Here is a 12979-nt window from a genome sequence, read left to right as displayed (position 1 = left end):
AGCAGAGGGAGGCGGGCTGGGATGCTTCCCTGTGGGGGTAGGAGTTGTGGCAGTGGTTGCCAGGGAGGATATAGTGCTGAAGGCCGAAGGTGGGCCTGGAGGGAGCTCAGCCCCATTGGCCATATTGTAGCTTCCCACTTTAAATAAGCTTTCTTGTTAACTAGATACTAAGGTCTGTTGTTCTGTTGCTGCTGGACTTGAAATAATTTCATCACCTTCTAAATTTGTCACCTCGAGAAAAGCCTTGGTGACTCTTTAGTTATGGCTCGGACTGAATTCCTATAACCCAGCTGTGCTTTTTCTGGAAGGCAGCACACACTGGGAATGCTAAATCCAATGGCTTAGACTTTGCAAAGTCTGTCTTTTACTTAAAAAAAAAAGCATATATTTTTCCACAAGTGGGAGAGGCACTTACTCTACATACCATTCTATTTATGTTGTTGACTTAACTGTCAACGGCTTTGCCCAACATAGGCATAGACTGGATTTTTGGCTTCAGCTGTCCCTATCTGTCTCTCTATAATATATGTTATGTATTTATATATGTCCACATACACACCCATGTGTGTCTATTACAGACACCTATGTGTACACATTGCACATATGTATATATAAACACACACACACACAGATATACTTCGCTTGGTAACTCCCTATAGTTGCGAAATGTTTTTCAGACTTGTGAAATTTTCCTTCTGAAAATAATGAAGAAAGACAGTCAATGTTCTTTTCATCTTCTGGGAAGTGGATGGTTCTTTCAACTCCATTTACGTCAGCACTCACCATTCTGGAAGACTAAAGAACTGCACACAAAGTCCCTCTGCTCCTCTGGGCTGGTAAAAGCCACATATCCCTGAGGTACTGGACAGACTTTCTGCCCAGACCTCCTCGGGGTTTCTCTATAAGAGGCGTGAGAGAGATGATCCATAGATGCTCACTCCAGAAGGGCTAAGGGCAGCAGGGATATTTGCGTTTGTGGCTAGCATGTGGGACTTGGTGTTGGAGAGACCTGCATCTAAATGCTGCCTCAGACCTTCACTACCTATGGGACTTTAACTACATCACTCAACCCCTCTGTGCCTCAGTTTCCTAATCTATAAAATCAGAATGACAACATTATCTTTCATAGGGTTGTTGTGAGGATCCAATGAGATAAGGGGGGCAAAATGCCTCCTCACCTAAAGTGCCAGCAAAATATGTGCTGTTAGCTTGCATGCTCTCTCCTCTGAGTTGATGCACCTTATACACAATCATACGTTTCCCCTCCACACATTTTGAGAGAAACTGAGAAAAAGATTTTTCTTACATAAAGGCCTCCTTCCCACCTCAACCCCCAATACCCAGAGACACAAATATTTTTATTTTTGCCCCTTGCAAGGAGCAAATTCCCTGCAAATACAGAAACCTTTCCGAATATCCCGAACTTTGCTCTTTCCATCCCAGACAGAGTTAAATTAAGAGTAACCAGATGTTTGCCATTGGCTGAGGTAAAGGGAGTGGAGAGCTGGTTAGTACTGACCCTTTCTGCAATTCCTCCCTCCAGCAGCTGCCTCTCCCTGGGACCAGGAGAAAAGTCCTGCTGCTTCTTTCCCTCCTTTCCCTAAAGAAAAAAATGTATTTTTATATCACAATTGCTTCCAAACGACTTGCAGTTCCCCTCCCCAACTCTCTCTTATAACAAATAAATACAGTTAAGCAAAATGAATCAATGTGTTTGTGGTGAAATTGGAAGGGGGGCTTCCCTTTCTCCTCCAGAAGTTACGAGCTTTTCCTCTTTCCTAATTCTCAAACTTGAAATTTGAGAGGAAATTCAGTGTGTAAATACCACCTTTCCATCACTTGCAAGTCATCTTCCCCGCCCCCATTTGCCTCCCTTCTCCACCGAATACACTTCAAGTCTTACTAAAGAAATTCTTTAGCTATAGGCAGGGAAGACTTGCTGAGGTAAGGGAGAAATATCATAACATTGAAATTATAATTAGTTTGCTACTGATTCCTTTAGAACTGTGGGCAAACCACTTTAGGAAATCAGAAATAACGGAGTTCAAACTAGATCGCAACTGCCTAATTTTGCCAGTGAGGAGGTAAAAGGTCCCAGGTCACAGAGGTAAGAAGTGATGGGCTTAGAATTCTGGTCCTGGGACTCCCCCCACCCCACTTTCCAATGTAACATGTTGGCTCCTATGTTTTGTCTTTGTACCCTCAGCGCCCAGCATGATGCTTGTTTATTTAAGAGTAAGATATTAATTTGAGCATACTCATAGATTGCACTTTAGATATTATCTTTTTCATGTTTCTCGAATGATGGATCCAATCCTAATGTCCAATCATATCAGATATAAGCGAGAAGTTCAAGGATGCAAATTGCCAAGGGCGTTGGTAGCCCAGAACCGTGGGATGTTTGCATAATTCCCCCTCCCCTGCCCAACTCATTTTAGAATATAAACATCAGGGAAAAGGGAGGAGGCGATTATGGAAGTAAAGAGGATATTCCTTCCCTAAACTGAGCTATCAACTTCAAGATTATTTGTGGACTTGTGGAAACTGTGCTTTGTTTGGGAGTGGGGGTGTGATTGATTTGGATGAGCTCTCATGATTCAGGGCAGGCAGAATTTCAGATGGATGTTTTACTGCCAAAAAAAAAAAATTTCTGGAAAGCTGGCACGTGTTCAGAAGTCAGCCAGCAAATTATGTCGGTTCAAGACTCCCAGTGGACAAACTGAACATATTAAGAAGGAAACCAGAGATCTGCAGCTCTTATGTTCTGAAGTCCAGAGGAAGAGCAGAGTTGTGGAACATTTTTCAGCCTACATTTTTAAGGTAAGTCTGAGATATTTACATGTAATTAACTTTGGGAAATATAAAGTGAACTATATGATAATATTTCAGGGCACAAGGTAATGTGCCTTTTTATCCTCATTAATAACAGTATCCCACAAATATCTGAAAGATCGACTCAGTGTTCTGCAACTGTAAGGAGTGGGGAATTAGGGAAGCTGATTGATGATCATTTAACTACATTTTCAACTCAAGTCACTGGTCGACCTTCAAATGGTACATTTTTTAGTTGTTTTCGGATGCCTTGGTTAGGTCAGGGCAATCAAAGAACTGTCCCCCAAATTATTTTCTTTGTTTCTAAGACACATCTTGGCTGACAGCTGACAGTATTTTAAACTCACAAACCATGTTCCGGGTTCTTTTTATACTTCTCATAGGAATACTTGGGACTCATTTACCTTTAGCTTTTTCATGATTCCAAAATAACAGCAGCATATTAAATAGATACCGATATATTTGTATCATGAAAATGTGTGGCTTGGGTATTAGTACTTCTCAAAGGTGGCTCAATTAACCTGAAATTGTCCAACTGGGAGATGCTGTATCACATTTTGTCATCACCAAGGAGCTGTTTCTACCTGATCCCAATCCAACAGCCCCCACAGAAGACCATCTAAAATGCTGTAATTTAACATGAAGACCTCCTTCAAGGTTTGGAAACTATTTACCTACAGGAACTTGTAATGGGAAATTTTCTCATGTTAAAGCAGGCAGCACTGTGGTATCCAAAGACCATACGGAGAGGCAGAAGTGTGAACCAGGTTCTTTGTAACATGGACTTTTCTTCTTTCTGAGTTTCCATTCTGTTTCTGTTTTGTACACTTTCTTCCCACAGCTAATCTTCTTAAATAGCTCCTTTTCCCTTAAGCCTGTGGAAAATATGAAGGGCGGTGGTGGGGGTTGGGGGGCGGGAATGGGGGTGATGGTGAATAGGGCAGAAGAAGGAAAAAGAAAAGGACAGAGAAGAAAATGTCTTTTCCTTGGTGTTGTTTTAGAACTTTCAATTCATTCACGAATGTCAATTTCTGTTTTGCCATGTCTGAGAAAATATTGCCTTCTCTCCCTTGAGAAACATAATCCATAACATTACAGATAGGGTTGGAAGGGACTTGAAATGAGGAAATCAAACAACTTGTTCAGGGTCACCCAGGCTGAGATTTGATCCCATTCTTTTTCTTTTTTAACAAAGTTTATTGATCTTGTTGTTGTTCAGTCATGTCTGACTCTTCATGACCCCATTTGGGATTTTCTTGGCCAAGATACTGGAGTGGTTTGCCATTTCCTCTTCCAGCTCATTTTACAGATGAGGAAACTGAGACCAACAGGGTGAAGTGACTTGCCCAGTGTCACACAACTAGTGTCTGAGGCCAGATTTGAACTCAGTTCTTCCTGACTCCAGATCCAGCACTCTATCCACTGTGCCACCCAGCTACCACATTTATCGATGCCCTTTGTTTATTACATGATTGACATTTTCTGATCAATGGACACTTCATAGGCTAATAGGATCACAGCATTATGAGCTTAGAGACCCTGGAGGTTTGCCAATCTAACTCCCTCATTTGACAGATGAGGAAAATGATATGCAGAGAGGTAAAGTGATTTTCAGGATCATGAAAGTGGTGTATGGCAAAGTTGAAATTCAAGACCTATTCAAGTCTCACCCTAAAGTCAGGGCTTGAACATACTTTGTTTTCCAGTTTTCTGCTAGTACAGAAATATTTGGGTAAATACAGACCTTTTCTGTCATTACCTCTCTGGGGGTAGAGGTATTTTCCAGGTATACACATGGTATTGGCATTGTTAGGTTAACGGGTATGAGTAGTTTAGTCATTTTTCTCATATGATCCCTAATTGTTTACCAGAATAATCCATTCGTCCCCTCACCCACCAAGGCAGAATTCAGCCTTATTGTATTTAATTACTTCTCCTTTTGGTAAACATTAAGCCTTTTTTGGTAAAATATTAAATTAAAAATCTGCTCTAAGATTTGAACATTCAAAATGCTTTTGTTTTGTCAATTTCAGGAAACGGAGTATGACCAGTGACCTGAGTTCACAAAGATTTCAGGCTGATATTTCACTGATCCCATTTGACATAAAGAACAACTATTCATCTTCCATCAAAAGAGAAAATATGGTTAACGATCCATACATAGGACCCATAAACACCTCTAACAATAACGTGTCAAGCGCTAAATGCTTGCTGAAGCTCTCGGGGTATCACCTAGCCTTCATTCCTGCTCTCTACTACATTATCTTTGTCCTTGGTCTAATTGGCAACAGCGTGGTGGTTTCCCTATTCTGTTGCCACCGGGGCCCCAAAAAAGTTGCTAGTATTTACATCTTCAACCTCGCCATGGCAGACCTGCTGTTTCTAGCTACTCTGCCACTCTGGGCCACTTATTACTCTTATGGCTACAACTGGTTCTTTGGTTCGGTGATGTGCAAAATCTCCAGTGCCCTCTTGTGTCTGAACATGTATGCCAGTGTTTTTTTTATCACCTGCATGAGTATTGACAGGTACCAAGCCGTTGTCTACCCCTTCCAGTCCCAGAGAAGAACCCCATGGCAGATGTCATTTATTGTGCCCCTTGTGTGGGGGCTAGCCTGTGTGTCCTCACTGCCAACATTTTATTTCCGAGACATCAAGCCCATCGACCACCTGGGAGTGAATGCCTGTATCATGGCCTTCCCTCCTGAGAAGTATTCACAGTGGTCAGCAGGAATGGCCTTCATGAAGAATGCACTTGGTTTTCTGATCCCATTGGTGTTCATAGCCACATGCTATGCTGGCATCCGAAAGCACTTAATGAAGGCAAGTGGCTTTGGGAAGAACCAGCTCATGAGAGACAGGGTACTGAAGATGGCAGCTGCAGTTGTCCTGGCTTTTGTTATCTGCTGGCTTCCCTTTCACGTCTTAACTTTCCTGGATACACTGGCTTGGCTGCATGTCATCACTAACTGTGATGTGATCTCAGCCATCGACACTGCCATGCCTTTTGGTATCTGCATGGGCTTTGCAAACAGCTGCATCAATCCCTTTCTGTACTGTTTTGTTGGAAACCAGTTCCAAGAGAGATGCCGGCGCCTGTTTAAGCTGAGAGTTTCTCAGCTCCGCAAGAATAGAGATAGTATGTCTTCCAGAAAAGGGAATTCTCTTAAGGAAGTGGAGACCCTGATGGAATGAAGATGGACGTGGTTCAAACAGAACAACTTGGGCTTCCGTGAATGAGAATTAATGGCTTGGGAAAAGAAGAATCTTTTGAATCAAAATTGACTTTTGGACTCTTCAAGAACTAGAAAATAAAGAAAATACCCCTTCATCCAAGCAATTTCAGCTTCTTTCTCCCACTTCTCCTGGGGTGAGGCAAACCCATAACCTAGAAACTGTTTGGAAGTTTTCTCAAATGGCAAACAGGCAGAGTGGAGCAGTCTACTATGAAGATCAGCTCTTCCTCTTTCCTGCTTCTGTAGGAAGTACCACAACATTTTACCCCACAGACTGGAGTCATCTGCTATCATCCTCATTGATGCTTCCTCATCATGTAGAGAAGGTTCTACCAGTGGAGATCACCAGCAGGCGCTACTAAACTGGAAAGGTTTTAAACACAGTCTTGGCTAGGGACTATGTGTCTCTTTTCCAAGGGCAACTTAAAATCAATCAAGTATTTTTTGAGTACCTATGTATACAAGGTATTCAATAAATATTTCTTTAAAAATATTCTATCAGCAGCAATTTGGCCACCTGCTGACAGCTTTTTTCTTACCAAAGCAATTCACAAAGGCCATCTAATTAAGTCTGTGTAGGAGTAGGGTGGGGTGTGGGGGGTGGGATTTGTCTTAGGGGAGGTAATACCCACACTGACAAAATCACCGATAGTTGAAGTAAGCATTCACATTTTGTATTTCTCCATTTAAAGTCGGCTCCTACTGAAATGCACACTAAACCCTGGTCCTGTCTTGTGCTTGGGGAAATTCCAGCACTGGGCATTAGTTGCTGGGAAATCAATCACTTCAATACAAGGTCACATATAAAGCCCATATTCATGAGGCAGACGTATGTGATTAGAAAAGGAAGTGGGCTAGTCATGTAACAAGAACAAGGTATTAAAAGACCCAAGAGTCATTGAGTGGGTGGAGGAAGAAAGGCAGGATCAGGGAGGAGCTTACTGTAGCCTGTCATCTCCAAACTTGCTACTTTACCTAATTATTTTCACTAACTCAGTGTTAAGCTCTGTCGTACTGTAGTGCCCTCTGATTTGGCACCTAAAGGACAAAGCTCCAGCTACCCCACCCTACTTACATCTCTGTTCTTTAGAGGATTTCTAGGAGGACGTGCATAAGAATCCCAAAGAACGAGAAGAGATGAATGAGTGGTGGTCTGCACCATGGGAAACAGCGCCCACCTCCATGGAAACATGAGCCATTGAAGTACTGAAGTATGTGAATAAAACCATGCCAATTTCCAGCGTTCACCCCATCTTGCAAGGGGCTCTCCAAATCAGCAGTGGTGGCTTAGAGCTCTCATAGCCTTCACTAATAGATGGCAATATTGTTCTAGATCAATGCATCTGTTTTCTTTCGCTCATCCTCTTATATTGGTGTGGATGAGATATATAGATTTATATTGATTTAAGCTTCTTATACTTTTCGAAATTTTTGAATGATATATCCTTTTTCCTTTCATTTGAACCATTCAAAAATTATATCTTTTGTTATCACATCACCTTCATTTCCAGATACAGCTCTCTCCTTTTCCCTGACCAGGGAATCTCTCCTTGGAAGAAAGGAGAAATGAAAGAGGGGAAGAAACAGTTCTGTAAAGGCATCAGCCAAGTCTGACAGTCTATACGATGCCCCCAGAGTCCCCTGCCTCGGTGCTATAGCTCCTCATCTCTGTGAGGCCAAGCTTGGCCATTATAATTACATAGTGTTCTATTTGTTGTTGGAGTCATGTTTATTATTTTCCTGGTTCCGTTGACTTTACTCTGTATCAGTATTTGCTTTTCTTAATTTTTTGTATTCATTGTTTCCAATAGTACACAGTATATATATATATATATATATATATATATATATATATATATATATATATATATATATATATCAGTATGGTATACTATTATATAATAGCATCTAATATGTTCCATTATAACCATGTACCACGATTCCTTGATCATTCCTCAATTGATGAGCACTTTTCGTGGCCAATTCTTTTCTACCACAAAAAAAGGGCTACAATGAATATTTTGGTTTATGTGAAACCTTTTTCCATTTGGCCTTGGGGGTATATGCCTCTCAGGAGCCTCTCTGGTTAAAAGGGTATGGACTGAGCCACATTTTTTTGGAAGTTTTACCTTAACTCCACATTGCTTCCCAGAATGCTCTGAGGCATTCACAGCTCTACCAACAGTATCTCAGTTCACCTTATCTTTCCACAACCCTTCCAACATTGACTATTGTCATTTTTTCCCATTCTTGACAGTTTGCTGAGGGTGAAGTAAAACCTCAGGTTTTTAAAAATGAATATTTCTCTAATTTATTGGTGATTTGGTCAACGTACATTTTTGAAGCAGAAAGAATGCTCTGAGATGGTTTCCTCTCCCACAGCTCTTAAGCAGCATGTTAAGTCTTAGCACCTTGACTCTTCCTATATAGAACCATAAGAAAGGGAAGAGGCACATCTATATGTGTAAAGAAAATATATTTTACGTTGCACCAAAGCATATGTGAAGCATATGTGACATTGCTTATGTCATTATGAAGATATTCAGAACATAAATATTCCTTTATTTCCCCATCTCTAGATGGTGCTATTTACCAAGCACTGTTACTTTATAAGGGCTCTTCTTTTGGGGGTGAGGGGATTATCACCTGTGATAGCAGTAGAAAGTAGAATGTATAATGTAACCAATAAAAAAAGGTTTGAGTGCCTATTGTACAAGGTACTCAATGAATATTTCTTTAAAGGCACTCTATATCAACTGGGATTTTGATAATATCCCCTTTCCTGTGATTATTTGAAAGCAATAAATAAAACAAACACCCCTCTCGGGTCATAAGACACCAGTCTCCTGACTTTGTGAGCAATAGCACCTGCCCTGCTCTCCAAGAAGAGGGCCTGATGGCTGGCTATTTTCAAAAAGGTCTCTTTAACTTCTTAAAAATCTGAACAGGCATGGTAAGAGAACAATAAAACTGGGGTTCAGTTATAGTTTTAATGGGGTGCTGGAGGGACACAGCACAGGGATGGTATCTCATAAGATAATGCCATGTGGCTTTGGTGACACAAGGCTTTCTGTGCCCTGACCTCACCTCAGGTGTGAATTCAGAGACCATGGAGCAGACCCAGTAGACTAATTCTGCTACATCTCCGGAGCACATGTAGGAGGGTGGGTGAATGGGTAATCCCTGCCTAGGATTCCAATCTTCCTGATGGATGGTACCACAGATGCAAAGCTTAACTGGGGCCTTCTCAAGCAGATTACAACCTGAGGATAGAGCCAGCAAGTGACTTAGCTTGGTGTTCTTAAGTGGGTACTGAGATTGAAGAAGACGTCATGGGACAGTTTCAGGTGAGATTGTCTTCCCTGGGGTCTGTTTTTCCACTCCAGCTTTGCCTGGAGACACTCACCCATAGAAATGCATCACACATCTCCTTGCCTTCTTCAATAGAATGCACCAACCATAATTATGACTCCGATGTCCTTAGAGGCTGCTGATGTACAGGGGTGTTTGGTTGTTCCTTGTGTCCCCAGAAAATAGCCCAGTATCTGGCACATGGTAAACACCTAAGGACAGGGGATGTTTGCCTCAATATAAAAAGATCAGAGGATCAAATATTTAGAGCAGGAAAGGACCTTAGCTCATCTAATCCCTTCATTTCACAAAGGAGGAAACTGAGGCCCATCATTAGTAAAGGGCAGTGCAAAGACTCAGAGTTGGACTTCTGATCCCTGATACAGATTATACTCTACCTTTATACAGGATAGTTCAGAGAACACTTTGGACATCTATGGTTTCTGGCTTTGAACCTTACTTCGAGAACGGGCATGAGTTTTATTGTACTGATGTGGAATCTGAAGTCTGTGGGAGGGTAAAGGACTTGCCAAGGTCACAGGGTTAGTAAGTGTCTGAGCTGGGATTCATATCCAATTTCAGTTTCTTTGCTGTTATTAGAGGTGCTAGGAAGGAAGGAAGAAATGCAGAGATGGAGGTAAATAGCTCACATCCAAAATTCGGGGGTTGGACCCCGTCTGAACAAGCTGGGAGGAGGCCCTGGATCTGGGGTACATACCAGGGTGGGGAAGGTGTAATGTGAGGTCACAGGGGTAAGCTCCCCAGAGGACATGATGCTCAGGCTGCAGGATGGAGGGCTGAAGGCCCAGATTTGGAGGAGAAGCCCAGACACAGGAGCTAGGGTGCTGGTCCTCTAAGCCAAAACCTGAGCATAACTTGAAAGAGCAAACATCAGAACCCAGACAGTAGTTCAGTCCAATTTAGTATGAGTTTATGAAGTGCCTACCATGGCTCAGGCACCAGGCTAGGGCCCAGAAAGCCAAAAAAACAATGAAATGATCCCTGCCCTTGAGGACCTTACATTTTACTGAGGAAACATGTACAGATGACTAATGACAAATATACCCAGAATAAACACAAGATAACTAGGGAAGAGGCAGAGGTTGGAGAGAATGGTAACAATGAGGGCAGGCCTTGGGTTAAATGGGGCCACTGAGCTGAGCCCCAAAGAAAGCTAGGGGTTCCAGAAAGCAGAGGTAAGGAGGGACAGCAGTGTAGGCATGTGCAGGGAGACAGCTTGTACAAAGGATGGAGGCAAGAGACAGCTAGAGTGTGGGTCCTGGGCTGGGAGGGGCAGTGTGGTCAGACCTTGCAAGACAGGCTAACAGGGAAAGAGCGGGGCTGGAGGCAAGACAGGCAAGACAAAGTTCATGGAAGCAGGGGCGCTTTCTATACTTTTAAACTAAAAGTGAGACTGATTATAACCCACACATGCAGGTCAATAGGCAAGGGGGTTTTGTGGGACAGGGCTACCCTTAGCAGTGGGAAGTGAGGTCACCAGATGAATGTAAGATACAACACTTCAATGTATTGTCTGTCTATTTTAAGCTGGGACACCCGCACATATGCACATATACACACATGCACACATACACACACATACACATACACACATATACACATACACACACATACACATACACACAGAGACTGAGAACAATGACTAGCATTTCTATGTCACTTTTAAGTTCATTATCCTCTCCCTTCGCTGCCCCTAGAACTTCACAACCACAACCCTGGGAGGTAGGTAGTACAAGTACTGTTATCCTTAGTGAACAGATGAGGAAACTGAGCATTATGAAGGTAAAGTGACTTGTCCAGGATCACACATCTAAGTAGATATCTTGTCCAGGTGTCTTCCAACTCCAAATCCGGCACTCATTCCACTATACCACATTGCATCTCCATCTTGAAGGAAACTGAGGGGAATCTCTGACATGGAGATCGTCTTGTTACAATATTGTGCACTTTCTTAGCATTAAGGACATCAAAACAGAGCAGGGAGGTCACTGTCTTGCTGGGAGGATGTAGAAACCTCAGCATCCCTGACAGAAGATCTGGAGAGGGGGAAGAAAGTGGAGCAAGGCAAGAACTTACCTGAATCTATCTGATATATTCCTATCTTAACTGATTATCTGTGCTAATTTGGTGTTCCTATGGTGCCCAGAGCCTGAAAGTGCTATGAGATTGCTCTAAACTCAGTTTCCTCTATATTTGGCACCCTAGGACAAAGCCCGAGTTAGCTCTTCCTAGTTATGGTTCTGGGTAAATGTTTAACTCACCCAATCCAAGGTGAAAAAAGAAAAGTGCAGAAAGTATTTCAGCCCTGAAAGGAGAGAACATCCTTCAGTCCAATTCCCTCATTTTAAAACTGGAGAAAACTACTGAAAAACGCAGCAATTAAAAAGAAATAAAAACAAAACTCCCTGATTTGGAGAATGAAATATGCCCTGGAGAGTGGGGCTTTCAGCTTTATCTCTCTGGGTCTCAGTTTCTCCCTTTGTAAAATGAGAAGCTTGGGCTTAATGAGCACTCCAGTCTCTGATTCCATCTGTCTACTGGGTTTCTGAGGTTCTTGCCATGTCTATAGCTTGCCACAAGATGGCAGCTAAACAGTTATTCATGCAGCCATGCCAACGTCAGCCAGGTTCCATTGGGCAGAAGTACTTTCCACGTGTTTATTTTATTTTATTTTTTTATTAAAAGCACAGACTGAATTTCAGATTTTTTCCCTCCAACTAGACACAAATTCATACAAGTTGGCCATCAAATATTTGGACAGCCAAGAATAGTATAAATTTATGACTCTCTAAAGTCCTTCCAAGGATGCTATTGAGTTATAATATAATGCTACGCAAATTCCTGGAGTAGGGCTAATGGTCAAATAAAGAGAAGCAAAGTAGGATTGTGGAGACTTCTGGTTTTAGGGTCAGGAGAGCTAGGTTTAATTCTTGCTTACTAGCTGGGTAGTTCTGGGCAAGTTACTGATCCTCCCTCAAAGTTTCCTCATCTATGATGTGCAATCCTTGAATTACCTGCCTCATAAGGTTAGAAGGAGAGAAGTGCTTTGTGGATTTTCAAGTGTCTGAGAGCTCCAATCTCTCATCCTGAGGAGATGCCAAAATACAAACTCGCTTCCTGGCTACTCCAAAGTCTGCAAAATAGATACAGAAGTGATGCCTTCCCGCTCTGTCATTTCCCAGAGTACAAATGCCCAACCAGGACAGAATCATCTTCCAATGTAAGTGAATCAAGACTTTTGCAAACTGTTAAAGAATGTTGAACAAGAGCCCTTTGCAAGGAGGAGGGATGCAAGAATGTGCCTGTATGCTGTTACTAAACTAGACCCAAGTGGTCATGTTGCTTCTCACTGAGGTGAGCCCTGTTCAACTTCCAGTCTCGCCACCTGCAGGATTTCTCTTTATCTTCACCCACTGATTCATTCACTCCTTCTCCTTTCTCTCCTACTGCCTGAGACTAATACCTCATCATGGAGCCTCACCCTCATCCTTTCTTTTTACACTTCATACACGACGCCTTCTTTCATCTTCTGTCTTGCC

The 12979-nt window shown here is 42.2% G+C and overlaps 1 protein-coding gene across 1 annotated transcript; it reads left to right on the top strand.

Moving 5' to 3' along the window:
* The first annotated feature begins 2449 nt into the window (after positions 1-2449).
* Positions 2450-8904, top strand: AGTR2 (angiotensin II receptor type 2). Its single transcript, XM_072627223.1, has 2 exons — positions 2450-2820; positions 4866-8904. Exon 2 carries the CDS (start codon positions 4876-4878, stop codon positions 6025-6027), a length of 1152 nt encoding a protein of 383 aa, XP_072483324.1. The 5' UTR covers positions 2450-2820; positions 4866-4875; the 3' UTR covers positions 6028-8904.
* The last annotated feature ends 4075 nt before the right edge of the window (positions 8905-12979 follow it).

The sequence above is a fragment of the Notamacropus eugenii genome, chromosome X (assembly GCF_028372415.1).
Source record: "Notamacropus eugenii isolate mMacEug1 chromosome X, mMacEug1.pri_v2, whole genome shotgun sequence".
In the NCBI taxonomy this organism is placed as follows: Eukaryota; Metazoa; Chordata; class Mammalia; order Diprotodontia; family Macropodidae; genus Notamacropus; species Notamacropus eugenii.
The sequence above is the reverse complement of the archived record's forward strand: the minus strand, read 5'-3'. Positions and strand labels throughout refer to the sequence as shown.

Coding starts and splice junctions, on each gene's coding strand:
- AGTR2 (XM_072627223.1), top strand. CDS start 4,876: ATGACCAGTGACCTGAGTTCACAAAGATTTCAGGCTGATATTTCACTG.